This window comes from Myxine glutinosa, chromosome 2 (assembly GCF_964187855.1).
Source record: "Myxine glutinosa chromosome 2, kmMyxGlut1.1, whole genome shotgun sequence".
NCBI lineage: Eukaryota > Metazoa > Chordata > Myxini > Myxiniformes > Myxinidae > Myxine > Myxine glutinosa.
Genome location: NC_136262.1, coordinates 219,213,723 through 219,238,193, shown reverse-complemented (window position 1 = coordinate 219,238,193; position 24,471 = coordinate 219,213,723). Strand labels below are relative to the sequence as shown.

At 43.1% G+C, this 24,471-nt stretch overlaps 1 protein-coding gene across 3 annotated transcripts in view; it reads right to left on the bottom strand.

Annotated features, from left to right (window-relative positions):
- Window positions 1-441: 441 nt before the first annotated feature.
- LOC137420815 (sodium/potassium/calcium exchanger 2-like) overlaps window positions 442-24,471 on the bottom strand; it is a 156,704-nt gene continuing 132,674 nt past the window's right edge. For all 3 annotated transcript variants that reach the window (XM_068106216.2, XM_068106217.2, XM_068106218.2), the window contains 4 exons: window positions 15,164-15,358; window positions 13,009-13,098; window positions 3,107-3,273; window positions 442-1,361 (listed from right to left, as the gene is read on the bottom strand). In XM_068106216.2, coding sequence (XP_067962317.2) covers window positions 1,112-1,361; window positions 3,107-3,273; window positions 13,009-13,098; window positions 15,164-15,358 — 702 coding nt within the window. In that variant the 3' untranslated portion in view covers window positions 442-1,111. The remainder of the gene's footprint in view (window positions 1,362-3,106; window positions 3,274-13,008; window positions 13,099-15,163; window positions 15,359-24,471) is intronic.

The window sequence follows — 24,471 nt, the reverse complement described above, 5'->3', positions numbered from 1 at the left end:
CACTTCAACATCTGCCGTGAACAGGGTGAGTGGATTCTCGACATAACTCAAACTTTTTCAATTATAAACTTATACTAATGAAATTGTATGGATAACAGTGAAATTATTGCACAAATTTACTTTGGAATATCACAGAAGGCATAGATATTGAGCGGAATTGCAAAGATAAATGTTGTATGTGAATGCATACAAGTTGATACTGGAGTGAAGACAGAGAGAAAGAAGGATGCAAAGAATGCAGCACAAGTGCCAAGAGGCTGTGGGGTGAGTGTGAAGTTTCAAGGATTTTCAGAATTTCCAACCAAAAATGTGTAAAATCACCTCGTATATGCATTTAAAACAATCCCCGGCATTACGTGGAATATAAAATGAAATGAGATCTAAGTAATGAGCAGAAACATTAAACAAACCACAGAAGACGCGTCTCCATAAAAAATAGACTTTTGTTTTTTTTTCTCTTTTGAAAAGCCAGCTTGTTCAAGCTGGCAAATCTATTTATCAGTTTTGTTAAATAAATGAGAATGGGGGTGATTGAACGTTGTGTACAGTGAAACGGCATAAAAGCCGGATAACCTGCCTGTAGTGCAGCTTGTATTAATTTAGATGTGCTTGTAATGCGCAACGCACTAAAACAAAGTTACATTCAAAACGGTCCGTGGCAGTGAAGCTACACAAGGGATGTGATGCCACTGGCAAATGGTAGCAAAACATGCGCATGCTTGCTGTGCATGCATACACACTGCACTTGAGCATTAAAAGTGACTTGTGTGCAGAGAGGTGCAAATAGGCGCAAAGAGGGAAGGGTGCTTCGGCGGTTTGCGACACGACAGCAATGATTTCAGCAGCATTGGGATCATTAGCAGCACGTATAGAGACTTTACAGTGGAGCTCACAATTCAGGTGAGGACGACTCACCGAGGCCGTTTTTTCCTACAACCGGAGCCGACGGCCATGGGCGTGCATAGGAGAAAACGTCGGATGAAAAGGTCTTGGAAGATGGTAGCACGCAGCCCTTTTGCAGAGGCGCACGTTTGCAAAGTGGCAATTGGAGATTCTTTTTTTTTTACAAGCCGTGATGTGTAGACTTGCTCTTCTGCCATGCTCGTGCAGCTCAAACCGACACAGGGCATTTGAGTATGCCCTGCTCAAGCAAGATACTCAGGACGAGAAACACGCTGTACAAGATGAACATGACAGCACCGAGAATCTTATTCATGCGCCAGCGGCACAATGCGATGGTGATGATCACGAACAGCAGCATCAGGAAAAGTAATATAGTGGCACAGAACAGACCATTACTGTGCACGCTGATTGGTGCAAACTTCGTTGTGGTTGAGAACAACAGCCACGGGATGGGCAGACTAGACACGAGGAAGGGAACATGTGTAAGAGAGGAGAGCAATGATAAAGTATTAATATTTTTACATTTTTCTGATAGTTCTGATATATCTGTAATATAAAACACTAGACTCTGTGGTGTATTGGTTCGAGCGTCTGTTCTGATTCTGGGATATCAGTGGTTGGAACCCAGGCCGAGTCATATCAAATACTTTAAAACTGGTTCGTGCTACTTCCTTGCTTGATGCTCAGCATTTAAAAGGATATGGAACAGACAAACAACACTGGGAAGGAAGGCATTGGAAAACCACTCAACATAATCATTGCTAAGAAACTGCTTCGGCAGCACCAATGCTCTGTAAAGAATATGGTACATCAAAATGTATTATCTACACGCAGAAGAAAATGGTGGGGGCGAAATCGAGAAAATTTCGATACGCAACTTTCGAAATGGCGTATGAATGTGAAATGAGGCTGTGTCCAACACATGAACATGGAAGTGTCTTAGATGGTCTACACATGAAAGCAATTCTGGACATGATTGACCATAAAATGAACAAAGAGAAACCTAAAGAAGTTAATTGTAGAAAAGACAATGAAATCATCAAAATTATGATTGATAAGGGGTATAAATGATCAACACAGAGAAAATACGACAACAGAAGGAAGTGAGGAATAAACTTGCAGAAACAGTACAACGCAGAGAGTCACCAAGGGTTGTGTACACTTTGCGAAATGCAATTAGGGGAAAAAAATCTTCCCACTTGGGGTTAGTGCTATCTCAATAAATTCCCACGTGGGGTTAGTGTGAAAAATTCCCGACTCAACCCAGGACACAAACCCAGTACCTCTTCACTACTGCGGAGGCAGCTCGCTAAGCTATCGAGTCTTTGGGATAACCTGCAAGCCAAACAGTCCACTGAGGATTTTTCCACAGTAGCCCCATGGAGGAATTTATTCCCATTTATTATATTCTATATCTGGATATTGATCTCTAACACACACACAAACATGTATATACAAAATTGGGGTCTACCCAGCAGGCACGCATGACGTCAGACATTGTAGCTTGCAGTGTTGGCGTGAGAAACTCCTGAGGCTATTCCGAAGACTCAATAGCTCAGTGGGCTGTCACCGCATTAGCAAAGAGACCCTGAGCTTGAGTTCCAGGTTGTCAGGTTTTTTCACATTAGCCTTATGTGGGAATTTATTCGTTTATTAAATTACATATACCGTACTGCATATACTTGTAAATAAATTAACACCATATTTCAATCCCAGAGTGAGCAATGTTACTATTAGCAGAAATCTGACTTCCGACTTGTATACATATTATGTAAGCAAATTTTTAAATTCAAATCCCCCACCGTCGCCCCCACGCCTCCTCCTCCCACCTCACAAGTGCATAACATGCTCATAGTGATGCACCCCCCTTCTTTTTTCTTTACTGTGTAACAATACAAATTAGCTGCTGGGCTTGTATTTGGTGGTGTCTTGAAATGTACATTGTAAACACTACATTATGGAGTAAGCCATACTTCAGTGCAAACCTTCTCCTCATCGAATAAAACGACATCCCTATTGACATCCCTACAATCCCTCCCTTCCACCATTTGTGTAACATACTCAGCAGTCCAATTTCCATATGTTTAGGAAATATACATAAATAAAATACCCATTATTATTCAGAGGAAACCACCAAAAAACCATTGGATCAAAATAATAAACGAATAGCACAAAAATCTACAATTATATCACGGTTCCTTACCCGACAGTGATGTCAAAAATATTGCTTCCTATTGAGCTGGAAACTGCCATGTCTCCCAAGCCTTTTCGAGCAACGATGACGCTTGTGATAAGATCTGGGATGGAGGTGCCAGCTGCCAAGATTGTTAGTCCCATGATCTCTTCTGTAATGCCAATGGTCTCTCCCACCTGGTGAAAAGGTAACACAGGTGCTATTGTAAATCAAATATTACCTTCTAAAACACACCGTATACACAATGATTGATACTATTTTGGAGACCTGTTGGTGGTCTACGAAGTTGCAATATACACATTTCTCTTCTTCAAGTATCCTGATTCTGATGTACCATACCCTGTTAGAGCGTCAATGCTGCCAAAGCAGTTTCTAGGCAGGCGTTACATTGGGTGGTTTGCTGTTGCCTTCGCAGCAGTAATTCGGACAGGAATTTGGGATCTGGCCATGGTGCCGGAGATAGCTTGCCGACTCTTTGTGAAGGAAAACGTTGGATGGATCTTTAATGTCGACCAATTCCGGCAGACTGGGCCCCCATTTAACGTCCATCCGAGGGACGGCACACACGATGATCACCCACCATGCCTGTAAAACATGGGGATGACAGTTTATAATCGGGTCGCAATTCGAGCCCAGACCAGACAGCTCAGAAGGGAGTGTGCATACGCGGTCTATCATTTTTGTCAAATTATAATGGCTGGTGCTTATTTTTTCCTTTTTACTCAAAGATAGACTTTTGGTTGTTTACTCTAAATGCACTCCAGTTTTCCTTGCAATTTCTTGAAAACTCCTCCAATAAGATCTTTGTCGGCGAGTCACGTCTTTTTGAAGCTGTCCACGCTCTCATGCTTTCGAAGGCAAGTAATTGTTCACAATTGTGTTTTTGTCGAAACTGTATTTATCTTTCGGTGTGTGTACCTATAGTGTGTCCTTAGGAAGATTCTCGGTGTTAATTTTTCATACCTGTATAGAAAATCGTCGGTTAATTCGTGTCGCGTCTTTTGAGGCCTTGTAGGCTACCGTGTCCTACCTTGAGGCTTTGTTTTTCTCTCAGCGGTCCATCGATTGTGCTCCAATAACTCTCGTTCTCTGTTTTTCCCAGTCTTTTCACCCCATAGCCTACGTCCTTGTTTAAAATCTCAACTCAAAAAAAATAAAAAAATATTTCCTTCTTTATTCTTATTCGTTGTTCTTATTCGTTTATTCGTTCTTCTCATTCGTTCGTTCGTTCTTCGATCACGTTTTTCACCTCCATTTCCCCAGATAGTTTTCACTGTTAAATTTAAAAATGTTTAAACTTTACCCTGAAGTACTGTATTCTGTCATATATTATAACACCTTTTTCTTCTTCTTCTTTAAGAGGGTGTTTTCGACTTGCTCACCAAATCTATTCATTCCAAAAAAAAATTCCATCTCTTACAGTTCCTCTTTCCTACATTCCCTAAACTCACCTGCACTCCATCCCCTCTCCAGCGTCCTCAAACGTATTTTTGACTCGAAGGTCACAAGAAACTCATTTTGCAATAAATGTTCGTTTCCCGTTAATCGTACACGTTCTAAAATCCAATCTCACCCCTCCCCTCCTAATCTTCCCCATCACCCCTCCCCTCCAAAACTTCCCCATCACCCCTCCCCTCCAAAGCTCCCCCCTTGCCCCTCCCCTCCAAATCTTCCCCATCACCCATCCCTTTCAAATCTTCCCCCTTGCCCCTCCCAAACTCCCCCCACACCCCTCCCCTCCTAGACTCCCCCTCACCCCTCCCCTCCTAGACTCACCCCTCACCCCTCCCCTCCAAATCTCCCCCATCTCCCATCCCTTTCAAATCCCCCCCTTGTCCCTTCCCTCCTAAACTCCCCCCTAGCCCCTCCCCTTCAAATCTCCCCACCCTAATTTCTTCTCCATTTCCCCCGTCTCACCCCTCCTCTTCAAAGCGTCCTCCCTGCTTCTTCCCCCTTCCAAATCTCACCTCCATCTCCCCCAACCTTCTGCGTCGCTCTTCCCCTCCTCAAATAACACCTCACTGTGCCTCACCCAATTCACCATCAAACCTTTTGTCCGCCCCATCCTTCCCTTTCTCCAAGCTATTCTGAAATCTCTGACACACCTTCAACAGCTCTCCCTACCTCTTCCACATCTTACCCTACCCTTCCCCTCCCCCCCTGTTCTGTATCCGATGCTCCCCCTTCCTCTTCATTAACGGTATGGACCTCAAACATCCGGGGCCTTCGCTCAAACTTGACTGATCTCTCCATACAGGTTGCTTCTGACAAACCAGATGTGATCTGCTTAACAGAAACTTTCCTCCTTCATGATGTCTCCGATTTCTTAGTATCTCTACCAGGTTACTCCCTCCTCCGGTATGACAGACCTGAGCCTCGTCCTGGAGGTGGGGTTGCTATCTTTATCAAAAACTCTCTTCCTCACTCGCCCTGCACTGCCCTCTCTCCACCTCACCCCCAGGAATACCTCTGGCTACGGCTTCCCCTTCGCTCCCACCTTTTGTTCATATGTGTGTTGCACCGTCCACCAAACAGTGATGACTCCATCTACATCTCGCTGTCTGATAATATGGACCAACTTCTATCTACTCATCCCAACTCTCTCTTCCTCATATGTGGTGATTTCAATTGTCACCATGCCAGTTGGCTGGGTGTGGGTACCTCTCTCACCAGCCATGGCTCCTCAGCAAAGGACTTCTGCGACTCACTGGGACTCACTGGGACCGACACAATCTGTCAATTTCCCGACACGGATCTCAGTCAATGGAGCATCTTCTCTTCTGGACTTGGTTATGTCTAACTTCCCTGAAAATGTCTGCTGCTCTTCTTCTGCTCCAATCGGCTCATCTGATCATGTGCTTGTTAAAGTGGACATCTCTCTGACCATTCTCAGAGAGCCTCCTCAGCGTCGACGAGTCTAGCATTCTACTCAGGCCAACTGGCACGGTCTTCAAGCAGCCATCAATCATCTGGACTGGTCTCCCATCTTGACCGCCTCTGACATCAACTCATCCTGGGAATTCTTCCAAAGTAAATTGCTCTCTCTCATGCACAGATTTATCCCATCTCGTCTTCAGTTGTCATACCCTTCCTCCCGTCCATGGTACACGGAATATTGTGGTGAGACTTTGCCTAGAAACAACTTGCCTTCGTCTCCTGGAAAGCAAATCCAACGGAAGGAAATCTCATTTCATTTCACAAAGCCCGAAACAAGTGTGTCCCCACCCTCAGGAGAGCCAGGAAACAATATCTCTTCGTTCTCAAGACCGAACTCTCTTTTCTGTCTCGCTCTTCCAAATCCTGGTGGCGTCTGGTCAAATCTGTTTCTGGTGTTTGTTCCCCCTCCATCCCCTCCCTTACCTCAAACGGCTATACAGCTGACTCCGAACGTGAAAAAGCTGAATGCATCAACTCTGTGTTTGCCTCTAAATCTTGTGTCCCAAACCCATCCCTCTCTGTACCCACCGTACCCAGTCATACCCAGCTGCTCCTGGACTCTGTGTCCTTTCCTCCTGACGAGGTGGAAAAGTTTCTGTCAACCCTCGACTCTGATTCTGCAAATGGACCTGACGGCATCACCCCACGGGTCCTAAAATCCTGCTCTGCCACTCTATCTCACCCTCTCTCTGTTCTTTTCACCCTCTCTTTTGCTCAAGGTCATCTGCCATCTGCTTGGAAATCAGCCAACATCACCGTTTTACACAAAAAGGTGCAAAAACAGATACTTGCAACTACAGACCAATCAGCCTTCTCCCAATTATCAGAAAAGTCATGGAATCCATCATTGCTTCGGATATGAAATCTTTCCTCTTCTCCAATGGCTTGATCTCTGATCATCAATTTGGTTTCAGACAAGGTAATTCTGCTCTGGACATGGTGCTTCTGCTGTCTCAACAATGGATGGAGGTTCTCAATGCCAAACAGGAAATTAGAGCCGTCTCCCTTGACATATCACGTGCCTTCGATACGGTCTGGCACCCCGCTCTGCTCACAAAACTCTCCTCCTTTGGTATCCATGGAAATCTCCATGCATGGCTGGCTGTACTCTCTAGTCGCAGTCAACGTGTGGCCCTGAATGCGTTTCTCTCATCTCCGCTTCCTGTTCATGTTCAGGCTGGAGTTCCCCAAGGCAGTGTTCTGGGCCCTGTGCTTTTTCTGGTCTTCATCAATGATCTCTCTGACTCTCTTGAAAATCCTCTCTATCTCTTTGCTGATGACTCCACTCTCTGCCGCTCCATTCCTCATCCCTCAGATCGGCAGTCTGCAGCCTCCTCACTCTCTGCAGACCTGGACAAAATCACAGACTGGGCAAACAAGTGGAACATGTCTTTCAATCCTGACAAATTTCACACTCTTACTATGTCTCTCCGAAAAGACCGACTGGACAACCCTCCCATCCACTTTCTGAAAAATCCTCTCCATGAAGTTCTGTCACTCAAGCTTTTGGGTCTCACTATCTGTCATGATCTTTCCTGGGAAAACCTCATTTCCAAGCTGGCCTCCAAAGCCAGTCGCCGACTAGGCATCCTCCGTCGTGTGAAGTCCTTCCTTGGCACACCTGAGCACCTCACCACATACAAGGCTTTCATCCGCAGCTCAATGGAGTACTGCTCTCCCCTCTGGGCTGGTGCTCCTGCCTCTCACCTAGCTCGTCTTCACGCTGTTGAAACCAAAGCGTTCAGAATCATTGGAATCTCCCGCGATGAAGCTATCTCCGAGGGCCTTTCACTTACTCACCACAGGCAGGTTGGTGGTCTTTCCATCTTCTACCGACTCCTCTCCGGCCTTCCTCCCCCAGCTCTCTCTCTGGGCTCTGTCCCCCAAATATTCCTACAGGTCGCACAAGAGCTGCCTGCAACCCTCTTATGGTTAAACTGCCAAAATCAAGACTCTCTGCTCACCTTCACTCCTTCATTCCTCTTTTCTCCCGCCTCTGGAACAAACTCCTTCACTCTCTTCAATCCCACTCCTCCCTCCAGGTCTTTAAAACAGCTGTTCACCACCATCTCTTATCTTCCGCCATCCAAAACCTTGATCTTTTCTATCCCCACTAATTTCACCCCAAATCCACTTTTTTGAAATACCAACTTCTTTCCTGGAAGTCCTTGGTGTCCTTGTGTTTTATACTTCTCCCACCCACCTCCCCCTTCCCACGCCTCCTCCCCCCAAGCCCTCTCCCTCCCACACATCTCCCGATGTCCCTGCTCTCAAATGTTGTGTTTGTGTGCTTCCCCTTCTCTCCCCATCTTGTCTACCGCTCCCTCTTTTTATATATTTTGTTTGTCTCTTTGATTTTTTTTTTGTGATATATGTTAGCTCTTTCACGAGCCTCGATTCTGTATACAAAAAAAAACAAAAAAACAAACAAAAAAAACCACAATTTCCCATTGTTGACAGTTCCCTTCAACCCCCCTTCAAGCTTAAGTCTGGTATATACCTTTTTGAGGTTCACAAGCATTTACCAAGTAAAGTTTATCCAGGGTCTAATGCTCTTGGAAGAGCTGCAGCATATAACTTTATCTAAACAAACACATTTGGTGGCCAATCGATAAATGCCTTGAGCACTCTGGGTAGCAGCGATGCCAATTTTGTGACGTCGCATTTCTCTCTACAGTCAGTGGGGCAATTAAAGAAAACTCCCAACCCCCCTTCCAACAAACATGCAATGACAACCCATGAGGTTTATCCATGCTCTATCCTCTAAATGGTGAATGACGAGCAAGAAATCAGCATGGACCATTTTTTTTCCCCAGGTCTTTGATTTGACTTCGCCAGGGTCGGAAAAAAACTACCGACCTTAAAGACCCAGATCAGATGCTCTAACTGTACCAGCACCGGTCTGGTAAATTGTAATATAATGATTTTCATGCTCATGCTCCAGTATTTAATGTTTGAGCATCTACAGGAATTCTCCTGTTGCAACACTTTGATAAATTAACACAATGCGGAACGGAATTAGATCACTTCAGTTATTCAGACCAAATTCAGTATTTTAAAAAACTTTTCATTCAAGAACATTTCTGTATTTAATGAATAAATGCGATAAAATTCCAGATTTTTTTCCCACACCCACGTAAATGCATTGCAATCTTATGGAAGTAACAAACAGTTGATTTAAGAGTGGAAAACGAATTATGAATATTTGCTCTTCCAAAATGGCAATATAGAGTATATGAATCGTGCATGATTATACTCGTAGTAAATGAGATCAAAATGTAATGTTAGCCGACACGTACAGGAGGGTACAAAAGTCTGCGTCCACTCAAAGCAACGGCAAACTTTCTCATTTAACAATTTCAAACAGCAATTTCTCATGATATTGAATATATTTGTTCATATTCTTTCATTAATATAATTATTATTATCGACTGAAACGTTGTCTTAACAGAATAAACTCTATTAGGGTTCTCATTGAACACCTTACCCCAGGTAGTCTTGAGAAAAATGACATGGGAAGGGTCTTTAAAAGTCTCCCTTTGCATTTTAGAGCACAATCTACATTTCCTACGAGCCACGATTTTGTGCAAATCTCGATATTCCCCAACAATGAGAGCGCGAGGGGCAAATTTGATTGGTCGAGATAGTGTAATATTTTGTGCGAGTGCTGCTAAACTGGAGGTTTTTGGAAATGGGAAAAAGGCAATTTGTGTTCTACAGTGTTCAAGTATACAATTCATTTGAAAATAAAATAAAGATTTTAAAGGTTATAGTTTTTCATGGTTGTTGTTTGTTTCATTTATAACATTGCTAAAAACAGTAATTTTCCTGTTTGAAATGATATAAAATTTTGTTTGACTGCCCAACAAGCAGACAGATTGAAATAACAACCTTCTTCCTCTGAGAATGTGTGCTTGGGATGACATGCTATAAAAATTGCCAAATTCAGAGCGAAAGTACTGCTAAACTGCAGGTTTGTGTTCCGATTCATGTTCTACATTGTTCAAAATATATAATTCAATTTAAATCAAGTAGTTCCTCGATCAGAGACTGATGTCTGTAGACAGAGTGAACCAATTGCTTAACCCCGCTTTTTGCTTCGTGCACGGGGCAATAAAGGGTCGATGCATTTGCTAGAGAGATACAATTTATGTGAGCAGTCTGATTATGCTAGTTTCACCAGAAAAGGGTTGATGGTGGACCATGTGTACTCTGCATAAACCTGGGGCGGAAGGGAGGAGGAAAAGCATGGAAAGAACAGAGAGTGCAAGACAAGAAAGAAGGCGGAAGACAGAGAGACCACCGACCTATCTGCGATGGCGAAGTGATTGACCCACACACTCAGCTTCTTGAAGGCCTTGGTTTCCACGGCGTCAAGCTGAGCAAGGTCCAAGGCCGCGGAGCCAGCCCAGAGGGCAGAGCAGTAGTCCATCAATCTGCGGATGAAGGTCATGCAGGTGGAAAGGAGTTCAGGTGTGCCAAGGAAGACTTTGTATGATGGAGGATGTCCAGTCGGCGACTGGCTTTGGAGGTCAACTTTGAAATGTGGTTTGCCCAAGAATGATCATGGCTGGTAGTGAGACCCAGGAATTTGAATGACTGAATTCCTCCAGAGGGATGTTAAGAAAGTAGATCGGAAGGTTTGTCAGATGTTAGTTTTGGAGAGAGACAGAGAGAGAGAGACAGAGAGAGACAGAGAGACAGAGAGAGAGTGAGAGTGAGAGAGCAGGAGGTTTGTCAGAAAAGAAAGACATATTCCAAGTGTTTGACAAACTAGTGATTTTGTCAAGGTCTGAAGAGAGGGAAGAGGCTGCAGCCTGCCCTGTCTAAATGATGAGGGATGTCACGGCAGAGAGTGGAGTCATCAGCAAATAGATAAATGGGATAAATTGTTAATCTTATCATTTTTATAGGAAGGAGGCTGTTCTGAGTGTAACATATTTTCAATATATCAGTCCACATGATATACTGTATATGTTCATTATAATGAGACTACTGGATTCCCTTGATAGAAATAGGAACATTTTGACAAACATGAAGTTTAATAGTTTTGCCTTTGAACAGGGTGTACAGCACCTTCAGAAAGTATTCACATCCCTTGACTTTTTCACAATTTGTTGTGTTACAGCCTGAATGTAAAATGCAATAAATTGAGATTTTTTTGTCCATGAGAATATGGAACTGAGAATATGGAACTACACAGACTCTTCCTGGAGCTGGCCATCTGACCAAACTGAGCAACCAGACAAGAAGGACCATGGTCACTGGTCAGGGAGGTGAGCAAGAACCCAATGACCACTCTGACAGAACTACAGAGTTCCTTCGCCGAGTTGGGAGAACCTACCGGAATGACAACAATCTCTACAGCACTTCACAAATCAAGGCTTTATGGGAGAGTGGCCAGATGGAAACCACTCCTGAGAAAAAGGCACATGACAGCACACCTGGAGTTTGCAAAAAGGAATGTGAAAGACTCAGAGCATGAGGCAAAATATTGTTTCTGTAATTAATGAGAGGAAAATTGAACTCTTTGGCCTGAATGCAAAGCGCTACGTCTGGTGGAAACCGAGCACAGCTCATCACCCATCTAACTCAATCCCTACTGTGAAGCATGGTAGTGGAAGCATCATGCTATGGGGATGCTTTTCAGCAGCAGGAACTGGGTGGTTTGTAAGGATAGAGGGAGCAATGAATGGAGCTAAATACAGGCAAATCCTCGAGGAGAACCTGCTTCAGAGTGCAAAAGACCTTAGACTCTGGCAAAGATTTGTTCCAACAGGCCAATGACCCCAGGCCATGCAACCAAAGCAACACTGGAAGACTTCTGAACAAGAACATGAAAGTCCTTAAGTGGCCCAGCCAAAGGCCAGACTTGAATCCCTTTGAGAATCTGTGGAAAGACTTGAAGATTGCTGTTCACTGACACTCCCCATCCAACTTGACAGAGATAAAGCAAATCTGCAAGGAAGAATGGGAAAAACTCCCCAAATCCAGATGTGTAAAGCTAATACCGACATACCCAAGAAGACTCGAAGCTGTAATCACTGCCACAGCACTTCTACAAAGTATTGGCTCAGGGGGTTGAATACTAATGTAAATTAGATATTTCTGTATTTCATTTTCAATCGATTTGTAAAAAATTCTAAAAACATGTTTTCACTTTGGCATTAAATGGGGTATTTTGTGTAGATCAATGACAATATTGTTTTAAGTTCATCCATTTTAAATTCAAGCTGCAACACAATAAAATGTGAAAAGTGAACGGGAGTGAACGTTTTGAAGACGCTGTAAAAAAATTTCCACTGTGGATTTGCTCCAGTGCAAAACAGCGCAACGAACAATCGGAGGAGGGTACACAGATAGCCCAAGACTATCACAAGATGTGAGAAATCAGGGTAGCATAACACAGGGATCCTTAAAAATATAAATAGACCAAATCAAACTCGAGAATGTTTTGTTGGCTTCTATTTCTGTCACTTTATTGCATCAATCTAGTCATATTTCTGCACTTGGTATTCAATAAGTGCCCGTCAAAATGGCGAGCTAAAGTTAGCCACATAGCAGTGACGTCAGGTGATACTTCATAGGCGTGTGTCAGGTCAAGTGGGTGGAGCAAACGACAGAGCCAATGGTAGCTGCTCAAGTCAGACAGCCACCAAAATCCAACTCCCTCAAACGCCCAATTAACCATTCTGGTCAGAGGTATCGTGTGAAAACCGAAATTGAGCGAGGTCGGAAGTACCATAATTGAGTGAGACTGGCAGGTAGTGGCTTTCTCATGTTTATAATATGCGACAAGTTCATTTGATTTCCAGAAAATAAAATACATATGATATGGATGGACTTAAGTTAGGCAAAGAACAACATTGAATATATTTCGATAAGTGATCAACTGTTTATATCAGGATGTGCTTAGAAATTGTGTCTCCTTCTCAAAAGTACTCTGATTGAAAGTTCAAAATACGAGACCTCACCTGATGTGCCCACCACACCATGAGGTAAGAAAAGGTCCCAATCCAGAGGATCGAGCCCAAAAATGTCACAGCAACGAACTTTTTCAACTTCTGAAATGAAAATGTGGAAAAACATTGGTGACAAATGTGCAACGACCTTGTTCCAAATACAATCTTAATTGCTGCAAATTTTGCTCGGAGTTTGATAAAAAGTTTTGAAATCCATCACGTGTTGCAAAAAGCAACTTATTCCTTAAAATTCAATCACGAACATTAATGACTGCAGATGAGGTGGTGATGGTGTGTTATTACCGATAATGCTAATATTAACAATAGCAGTCGGATTAACATTTGTGCTGCGAAAAGTTTTTCTAAAGATTTTATACAGCTAGGTATTGAGGCTCATGAAAGTCCAATAATCACGTTTTTCTTTAATTAGAAGAATCACGTGATTGAAATGTACTCCTATTTCTGGTTTGGTGATCATCGCTCAAACCATTATAGCTTCTTCAGGATATGGTGTGAAATGAATAAAGTTAAATAATTTATAGACATGGTCTCAATGCCACGGTATAGAAAAACACCGCACAGTACATCACAGTACATCGCCATTCTATTCACAGTACATCGCTTATCAAAATAAAAATTATATTTCATAAAGCTATTTGTGGTTTAGCACCGACAAACTTATCTGTAAAAACCTCATCACTCTGTATAAACCTCCGCAATTGCTACCGTCACAAAACCAAATCCTGAAAAATCCTTCCGAGATTGTGAAATTGATTTCCTTTATTGTGTGTCAACCTCATAACTATAAAAACTGCTTTTTCTATCAATTTTCTTATTAAGTATCATCCCCACGCTTTAAAACCCCCCCAAAATAATGGAGTTATTGTAATTGGGTCCGTCTGTCTGTCCATCCATCACGCTATCTCCTAAACAGTTGGCAGAAATTCACCAAACTTATTCGTTATGATCACCACATGGCAGCAGTAGTGTGTGTGTATATGTGTGTGTAAGAGCAGTATCATTTTGTCCGCACCCCCCTGAGTCTCTGGGGTGGGGTCAAAAAACAAAAAAATGCAATTATGGGCACATTTTAAAACGTTAAAAAAAAAAGAAATTTAGTATATGCAGTCAACATTGGGGGACGCGTGAAATATGGAACGATTTTTTGGATTTGACCCCCGCTTCAGGCCCCAGAGGGTGTGGACTTGGGGTCACAGAGGTCAAAACAGAAGACTATTTTTATTAAAAATTTGATGTTGGGTCATTCCTGTTGGAACGTTTTTCCATCCTTCAACTTTGCTTTAGGTGGAAAGTGTGGGGACTTGCGACAAATGAACCAATTTACGATAACTCAAAATGTACCCTGGACACTCGCTGATCGATTCCAGGTGTTGCCAAAGCAGTCCAGAGTGAGGACGGCGATTTAGAATTTAGCCAGGGATATCTAGTCTGCACACGTTGTCCTACTCTTTTCAAAATTTACAGTAGGATATTTAAGATCAACAAATGAATATCAGTAGATGGGATACCCTGCATAACATCCCTTCCTAGGAATGGTCTCACTGATTGATTTAAAAAAAAACCCTGCCTGAAAAACACCAGGATAGTAGTTTATAGTCAGGCCAAAAATCAAATCCACACTCATCATCATAATCATGCACAATACTCCATATGCAGAGCATTGGTGCTGCCAAAGCAGTTACTAGGCTACAATCGTGGTTGAGTCCTCACTCAGACTCTAGGCCATCCTTCCAGCAAAACCCAGACTCGACATCTCAAAGCCACGTGATGTGCCCTCTGACCTATCCTCCGCATCCATAGATGGCCATGCAATGATGGAATTGAGAGTTGTTTTTTGTCTTCATGTTTGTCCATTTAAATAAAAGGCACAGTAAGATCTCCAAATGTGACATAACGAGTAGCTGTAATCCAAAGAGGAATTTGCAAATGTGCAAAGCACACAATAATTAGAGTGATTCAAAGTGGTTGCAATGTTAATTATCACGTGGCACAATGAGGCACTATATTTCCATAGCAAGATGTTCTGTTAAATTAATAACGCTAAGAAGCTATTACCTTTCCCCACGCACATGGAACCCTTCACACGTATGTCAGGAAAAGAGAGAAAATTAAAGACTAAAGACTACAACCGAGTGGGAAAACTCACGGGCTTCCTCATATCCGGCAACGTGAGCCACAGAGGCAAGATGATTGGCAGGATGAACAGGTAGGTGATGCGTTTTCGGCAGGTGTCCGGCCACTTTAAAGACAAGGGTTCCTCATCTTCTTCATTTTCGTCGGTCATGATCTCAACGTTACCATTTCCATTGCTTGCTACTCCATCCACAGTTCCACCACCATTCTGCACAATACACAACGACACTATTTAGCATTTGTTGTAGTAGAGACTTTTTTTTACATGAACATGTCTGTCAGCAAAATAGATTGTAAAGTTTATTAACCTTCCCAAATATGTGTTGATTCAAAGAACAACATCGAGCTTTGTTATTATCTTGGCCTTCAACTCTGCTGTTGGCGTTTTGCCCCTCTCTCAACTGTTCCTTTTGTCATGTAGTGTCCTGATCCAATCAGTGTACTCATACTTGCTCTTCCACAAGCCTCCACTATGTACACCAAAAAAAAGGAGAAAGAAAAAAAAGAAAAAGAAAAAAAAAGACGCATGGTAAGTGATAGACGATAGAGCATGGAAGCTTGCAGGAGCGTACACTCCAAATGGAGTAAAAATTAGACCACACATGAAATAAACAAGAAAAAGAGCAATCAGAGATTGCAAACCCTCAACAGGATGTATTTTCAGTGGTTTTTAAGGCTTTTGTGTTAAAACAAATATGGCGGCTGAACCACGTGGCCGATGACGTCATCATAATTTCGTTTTCCAAACTAATTTATTCCTAGATTATGCTCAAGAAATTTCATCTTGATCGGATTAAGTTTTGTACTTGTCGAATTATGATGTCATAATGAATGCACCTATGACATCAGCATTAACATGTTTTATTCCTCATGGAGAGTTCTTTACAATGAGCCATGTCAATTTTTTCTATTCAGCACTTTCCGAGATATAGAGGTGCAAAGTTTTTCGATTTTTCCAAGATGGCGGCCGAACCACATAACCTATGATGTTTTAATTGTCATTAAAAAATTCTACAGGTGGAGTTGCACCTATGTTGAAAATTTCCTGTCAATCGGACCAACGGTAGCAGAGAAAATCATATTTATTCTGTGCGGACAAACAAGCAGACAAACAAACAGACAAACAGACGGACTCAAATGCAATACCCTCTCCTCTGGCGAGGATAACTAGAACGGCACTCGTACTCGGTATCGGTGGAGCACACACATAACTCCGCCACGCCGAACAGTTTCGTTTTGTATCTCACTGAGGGGCCGGATCTGCATCCCTACCTGAACCAAAATCCAATTGGCTTTTTCTTGTCACCTACCCAAATCAACCACCGAGTTTTACCATAACCCATCCACATCTTTATGAAATGTCATACTATATATCGCTCCGCATGCCTCACCACACGTCATTCCAGAGGGATAGGCATATTTGACCATTTCGGTGTATTTTTGGGTCTTTTGGGTCCTCGGGGCCATTTGGGTCTTCGGGGCCATTTGGATCCTCTGGGCCATTAAGGGTATTTTGGGGTTTTGGTGTGTTTTGGGTCTTTGGGGTATTTGGGGTCTTCCGGATGTTTTGGGTCTTCCGAGTGTTTTGGGTCTTCGGGATATTTTGGAGTCACTTGGGTCTTCAGGGTCTTTAAATTTTGGGTGTTCAGGGGTCTTAAATGATTTAAAGGGTCGTCAAAAGTCTGAGGGGTCTCAGCAGTCTAGACGTAATTAAGAGTTCACGGACTGTTTTGGGTGTTAATTTTATTTGAAGAAGAAGAAAACGTTTGGATCGCATATAAACATATATAACCATATACGTTTGCTCTATTATAGCAAGATATGGAGAAGAGAAATAAATAATTTGATCAAAATATCAAAAGGTCAAAAGGTCAACATCACATAAAATCTTCAATTTTCATCCGATTGACCTGAAATTTTAAGGATTTGCATATTGGGTCACTGAATTAGTTCACCAATCAAAAGTTAGAAGCCGATTGTTTTTTTTGTTTTGTTTTTACGATCAAAAGGTCAAAGTTCAAGGTTGCATAATATCGTCAATTTTCATCCGATTGACCCGAAATTTAAAGAATTTGCATATTCGGTCACTGAATTGGTTCACCAACCAAAAGCTAGCAGTTTTTTTGATCAAAAGGTCAAAGGTTAAGGTTACATAAAATCATCAATTTTCATCCAATTGACTTGATATTTGTGCAAGTTTTGCATATTGGGTCACTCAAACATTCTTTGTTTTTCCATTGACCTTGTTTATTTAAGCCAATGTATAAATAAATTGCAAACATGTGATTGAACAAGCTTCAATTTAATTGAATAATTATGCTTCACTTACCAAATATAAACAAATAATATCAATTGTAATTTGTGTATCAGAAATTTAAATGACACATTTACCTGAAGCTCGTGATGTACAATCATTGTATTATTCTTCTCATTGGCGAAGAATAATTATCTTACTATAATTCACCAAATGTCCGTCGTCTGCCTGTCTGTCTGTCCGTCTGTCCGTCCGTTCGAAGGTACCGCAAAAACAGCTGAACCGATCGCAACGATATTTTGGGTGGGTAATCCTGGGATCCCCAGGAGTAAAATTGGCTATTTAATTCTTCCAATTTCAGCTTTGGTCTCCAGCATTTTCAGGTTTGGACTCCCGCATAACATTCGCGTTTGCATAACGTTCATTGTGACGATGTTTTCATTGTGACGATGTTGTGACGATGTTTGTGTTCACGGTAGTGTTTGACGTGACGGTGTGAACGTAATTTCGTAATGTTTTTCGTTTTTATTTTCGTAATCCTTTAATGAACGTTTAATGTTTAATGAACGTAAGAATGAACGTCATGAAATGTAAATCGTTTAAGTGACGATGTTTTCATTGTGACGATGTTTTCATTGTGACGATGTTTTCATTGTGACGATGTTTGTGTTCACGGTAGTGTTGACGTGACGGTGTGACGAACTCTTCCAATATAAACGTGCGGCTCCGAAGTAACATGGCAGCGTGTGCAAAGCGACCGAGAAAGACGTGTAGCGGCCGCTTCTGTGTTGCAGAATTCAATCTTTTTTCAAAATGGTCGCCATGTACTGTTTAGATTTTGATGATTTGCGTGTGATATGATTCAACTGATGTTTATATGAATCGTTTAAAATAAAAAAAGCCTTCAATTTCTGATATTTTACCTTTTCATTTAGGCTTCCCAATTGAAGCCCCGCCCATAGGGCGGGTACCGTTGCTAGTGAATAAAATGAGACAAAATGACTTCCTCGGTAGAGAAATTATACATACACAGCACACTCTTGCAGAAGAGAGAACACGTGAAACAAAAAACAACAACAATTTCCTGAAGTGCAAATCACTCGAGCTCCACCGACATGGAAAGGACAGTCTCACCGTTCTGACATCCAGAATACGGTATGCATTATTACTGCGTCATAACTGCATTTGTATATCGCAAGACTTCTGGTGTAATTCGTAGAATAATACAATTTTGAAAATCACTCGGTCTGGAAAGTTTGAAAATCATGGCTAAAGCAATAAAAAGCAATTTGTTCAGTGGCAATTTGCCCCTAGCGAGGCAAGTAATGTAATAATACCTGTTCTTTACTGCCAATGTGGGAAAAGGTGGACAGACTAAATTATGGAATGCATTACACAAGAAGTGTTCTTTTTATAGCGTTTCCATTGAACATGAACATACTTGTGTACCCAATAAATAATTTGGCTTGTGGTGGGTGTAAGAGACCATGAGCAAAAAGGTGTGTGAACAATGATTAACAATGTGAGGAAATGATGGGTTGTTGTTGTTGTTACCCTCGCCAGAGGAGAGGGTATTGCATTTGAGTCCGTTTGTTTGTCTGTTTGTCTGCACGGAATGAATATGATTTTCTCTGCAACCGTTTGTCCGAATGACATGAAATTTTTACCACAGGTGCAACTCCACCTGTAGAATTTTAAAATGATAATTATGACGTCATAGGTCAGGTTGTTCCGCCGCCATCTTGGAAAAATCGAAAAACTTTGCACCCTCTATATCTCGGAAGGTGCTGAATAGAAAAAATTGAGACATGGCTCATTGTAAAGATCTCTCCATGGGGAATAAAATATGTTAATGATGATGTCATAGGTGCCTCCATTATGACGTCATAATTCGACAAGTACAAAACTTCATCCGATCAAGATGAAATTTATTGAGCATAATCTAGGAATAAATTAGTTTATAAAAAAATAATGATGTCATCAGTCACGTGGTTCGGCCGCCATATTTGTTTTCACACAAAAGCCTTAAAAACCACTGAAAATACATCCCGGCGAGGGTTTCCAACCTCAGATTGCTCTTTTTATTGTTTTATATGCAGCCTGTGGCCGCTGGTTGCATCATTTTTCTGGAAGCTCATTTGCGCCGCTGATGCAGTGCCTAAATTACCAGTGAACTGGTACTCAATTTGCCGAACTCGGAAGCATGACAGGCTGAGTCAAACAATAAAGCAATGCACCGTTCATCTCGCAATCTGAAACAATTTACTCTCGCACTGGTCCATTCTATTTCATGTGTTGACAGTTCTATCATTGACCAAGAATAACTGCTCAAGGGGATGTCCCAATGTACCAGTTTCATATATATATATATAGTTACCATGGTAATGTCAGGAAAACGATACTAAAGTGAAAAACAAAATCGAAGATTTACGTTTTCGAACCGTGTTTTATATTCTCTAAAACAAAATAAAAACTCATTTGATACCTTTATATTCGAGAAGATCAAATGTGTCGCTTACAAAAGTTACCGAATTTGTCAATATAATTTTGCAATATTGTCAGGTATGTATGTGCTTTCTGTCTGGGAAGGGGCTATTTATGTACATACAGTGCAAGTGAATGGAGGAGGATGGGAGGTAGATATTAGACAAAATATATTGGCTAAAAGAAAGAAGGTTGCCGAAGTAATAAATAATTTCTCAAGGATTTCTCAACAACACCAAATATTTCTCAAGGAAGTCTCACATGATGAAAAAACTGGTGGACATTTATTTAAATGAATTAAAAAGTCTGAAGGATCACACTCTTGTCAAATTGTTCTAGAAAGAGTGTACCACACAAAATATTACATTGTGCCCACTGTACACTACGTCAAAACAATACACTGTGCTTTTCGTCCCGTTTTAAGATTGTGAGATGAACAGTTAAGTTGGGTCACTTGATTAAGAGCGGGTTACTTACACTTCAGTAAAACATCAAGAAGATTGTTGTTGAGGTAGAAGAAAAAATTAACACTGGAGTGCAACACGGCAATGATGGGCCGAATGGTCTCCTAATTTCCTTTATGTTAGTTGGTATGTTAATCCATATTCTGCATGTATAATATAAATACCGGTATTTCAATGCAAGTAGTTTGATTCCTGACAGTGGCATTGACCTTCAAACGAGGTTTTGATTGACCTTGTTTTATACCAATTTCATTAAGAATTAAAGGTTTTTCTTGTGCCATTGATCTTCTGTGTGCGAGTATAATGCAGTGCAGCAATCTGGGGAAATAGACCCAAGGGTTTGGACATTTATAACGACCAAACAAACAGACTCGCTCTTACATTCTTCTTCGCTCGTTTGCAGCACAAGGCTGTTGGGTAGCATCAATGGTTGCGGGCACGGCTGTGCCACTGATGCACTGCTATCTGCTGGTTTGGGCAGGAATTTGGAATTTGGCCATGGTGCCGGCGATAGCTTGCCTATTCTTCATGAAGGACAGTGTGGGATCTTTAACGTCCACCAACTAATGCCAAAAGACAGGATGTCTGTTTAACGTCCATCCGATGGACGGCACACAGATTGATGATTCACCCTGTATGTGAATCAGGATGACAGTTTAAAGCTGGGTTGAGATTCAAACCCATGTCAGACAGCTTATAGGAGAGTGTGCATATATTGAGGCCATCCTGTCAGGCCCTGCTTTTAAATAAAGATAAATGTTCGTTTCCCATTAATCGTACACTTTCTAAAATCCAATCTCACCCCTCCCCTCCAAATCTTCCCCATAACCCCTCCCCTCCAAATCTTCCCCATAACCCCTCCCATCCAAATCTTCCCTATCACCCCTCCCCTCCAAATCTTCCCCCTTGCCACTCCCCTCCTAATCCTCCCCATCACCCATCCCTTTCAAATCTCCCCCCTTTCCCCTTCTCTCCTAAACTCCCCCCACACCCCTCCCCTCCAAGACTCCCCCTCGCCCCTCCCCTCCTTGACTCCCCCCTCACCCCTCCCCTCCAAATCTCCCCCATATCCCATCCCTTTCAAATCCCTCCCCTTGTCCCTTCCCTCCTAAACTCCCCCCTCGCCCCTACCTTTCAAATCTCCCCACCCTCATTTCTTCTCAATTTCCCCCCTCTCACTCCCCCTCCTCAAAGCGTCCTCCCCACTTCATCCCTCTTCCAACTCTCACCTCCATCTCCCCCAACCTTCTGCCTCGCTCTTCCCCCTCCTCAAATAACACCTCATTGTGCCTCACCCAATCACCATCAAACCTTTTGTCCGCCCCATCCTTCCCTTTCTCCGAGCTATTCTGAAATCTCTGACACACCTTCAACAGCTCTCCCTACCTCTTACACCTCTTCCACATCTTACCCTATCCCTCCTCCCCCCTGTTCTGTATCCGATGCTCCCCCTTCCTCTTCATTAACGGTATGGACCTCAAACATCCAGGGCCTTCGTTCAAACTCAACTGATCTCTCCATACAGGTTGCTTCTGACAAACCAGACGTGATCTGCTTAACAGAAACTTTTCTCCTTCATGATATCTCTGATTCCTTAGTATCTCTCCCGGGTTACTCGCTCCCCCGGTATGATAGACCTGAGCCTCGTCCTGGAGGTGGGGTTGCTATCTTTATCAAAAACTCTCTTCCTCACTCGCCCTGCACTGCACTCTCTCCACCTCACCCCCAGGAATACCTCTGGCTACGGCTTCCCCTTCGCTCCCACCTCTTGTTCATATGTGTGTTGTACCGTCCACCAAACAGTGATGACTCCATCTACATCTCGCTGTCTGATAATATGGACCAACTTCTGTCGACTCATCCTAACTCTCTCTTCCTCATATGTGGTGGTTTCAATTGTCACCATGCCAGTTGGCTGGGTGTGGGTACCTCTCTCACCAGCCATGGCTCCTCAGCAAAGGACTTCTGTGACTCACTGGGACTGACACAATCTGTCAATTTCCCGACCCGGATCTCAGTCAACGGAGCATCTTCTCTTCTGGACTTGGTTATGACTAACTTCCCTGAAAATGTCTGCTGCTCTTCTTCTGCTCCAATCGGCTCATTTGATCATGTGCTTGTTAAAGTGGACATCTCTCTGACCATTCTCAGGGAGCCTCCTCAGCGTCGACGAGTCTGGCATTTCACTCAGGCCAACTGGCACGGTCTTCAAGCAGCCATCAATAATCTGGACTGGTCTCCCATCTCTACCACCTCTGACATCAACTCATCCTGGGAATTCTTCCAAAGTAAATTGCTCTCTCTCATGCACAGATTTATCACATCTCGTCTTCAGTTGTCATACCCTTCCTCCCGTCCATGGTACACGGAATCTTGTGGTGAGGCTGTTGCCCAGAAACAACTTGCCTTCGTCTCCTGGAAAGCAAATCCAATGGAAGGAAATCTAATTTCCTTTCACAAAGCCCGAAACAAGTGTGTGTCCACCCTCAGGAGAGCCAGGAAACAATATCTCTCCGTTCTCAAGACCGAACTCTCTTATCTGTCTCCCTCTTCCAAATCCTGGTGGCGTCTGGTCAAATCTGTTTCTGGTGTTTGTTCCCCCTCCATCCCCTCCCTCCCCTCCCTCCCCTCCCTTACCTCAACCGGCTACACAGCTGACTCCGCACGTGAAAAAGTTGAATGCCTCAACTCTGTGTTTGCCTCTAAATCTTGTGTCCCAAACCCATCCCTCTCTGTACCCACCGTACCCAGTCGTACCCAGCTGCTCCTGGACTCCGTGTCCTTTCCTCCTGACAAGGTGGAAAAGTTTCTGTCAACCCTCGACTCTGATTCTGCCACTGGACCTGACGGCATCAGCCCACGGGTCCTAAAATCCTGTTCTTCCGCTCTTTCACTCCCTCTCTCTGTTCTGTTCACCCTCTCTTTTGCTCAAGGTCAACTGCCATCTGCTTGGAAATCAGCCAACATCACCACTTTGCACAAAAAAGGTGCAAAAACAAATCCTAGCAACTACAGACCAATCAGCCTTCTCCCAATTATCAGCAAAGTCATGGAATCCATCATTGCTTCGGATATGAAATCTTTCCTCTTCTCCAATGGCTTGATCTCTGATCATCAATTTGGTTTCAGACCAGGTCACTCTACTCTGGACATGCTGCTTCTGCTGTCTCAACAATGGATGGAGGTCCTCAATGCCAAACAGGAAATTAGAGCTGTCTCCCTCGACATATCACGTGCCTTCGATACGGTCTGGCACCCCGCTCTGCTCACCAAACTCTCCTCCTTTGGTATCCATTGAAATCTCCACGCATGGCTGGCGGACTTCCTCTCTCGTCGTAGTCAACGTGTGGCCCTGAATGGGTTTCTCTCATCTCCTCTTCCTGTTCAGGCTGGAGTTCCCCAAGGCAGTGTTCTGGGCCCTGTGCTTTTTCTGGTCTTCATCAATGATCTCTCTGACTCTCTTGAAAATCCTCTCTATCTCTTTGCTGATGACTCCACTCTCTGCCGCTCCATTCCTCATCCTTCAGATCGGCAGTCTGCAGCCTCCTCACTCTCTGCAGACCTGGACAAAATCACAGACTGGGCAAACAAGTGGAACATGTCTTTCAATCCTGACAAATCTCACACTCTTACGAATACTCTCCGAAAAGACCGACTGGACAACCCTCCCATCTACTTTCTGAATAATCCACTCCAAGAAGTTCCGTCACTCAAGCTTTTGGGTCTCACTATCTGCCATGATCTTTCCTGGGAAAACCACATTTCCAAGCTGGCCTCCAAAGCCAGTCGCCGACTGGGCATCCTCCGTTGTGCGAAGTCCTTCCTTGGCACACCTGAGTTCCTCACCACATACAAGGCTTTCATCCGCAGCTCAATGGAATACTGCTCTCCCCTCTGGGCTGGTGCTCCTGCCTCACACCTAGCTCGTCTTCACGCTGTTGAAACCAAAGCGTTCAGAATCATTGGAATCTCCCGCGATGACGCTATCTCCAAGGGCCTTTCACGTACTCACCGCAGGCAGGTTGGTGGTCTTTCCGTCTTCTACCGACTCCTCTCCGGCCTTGCTCCCCCAGCTCTCTCTGGGCTCTGTCCCCCAAATATTCCTGCAGGTCGCACAAG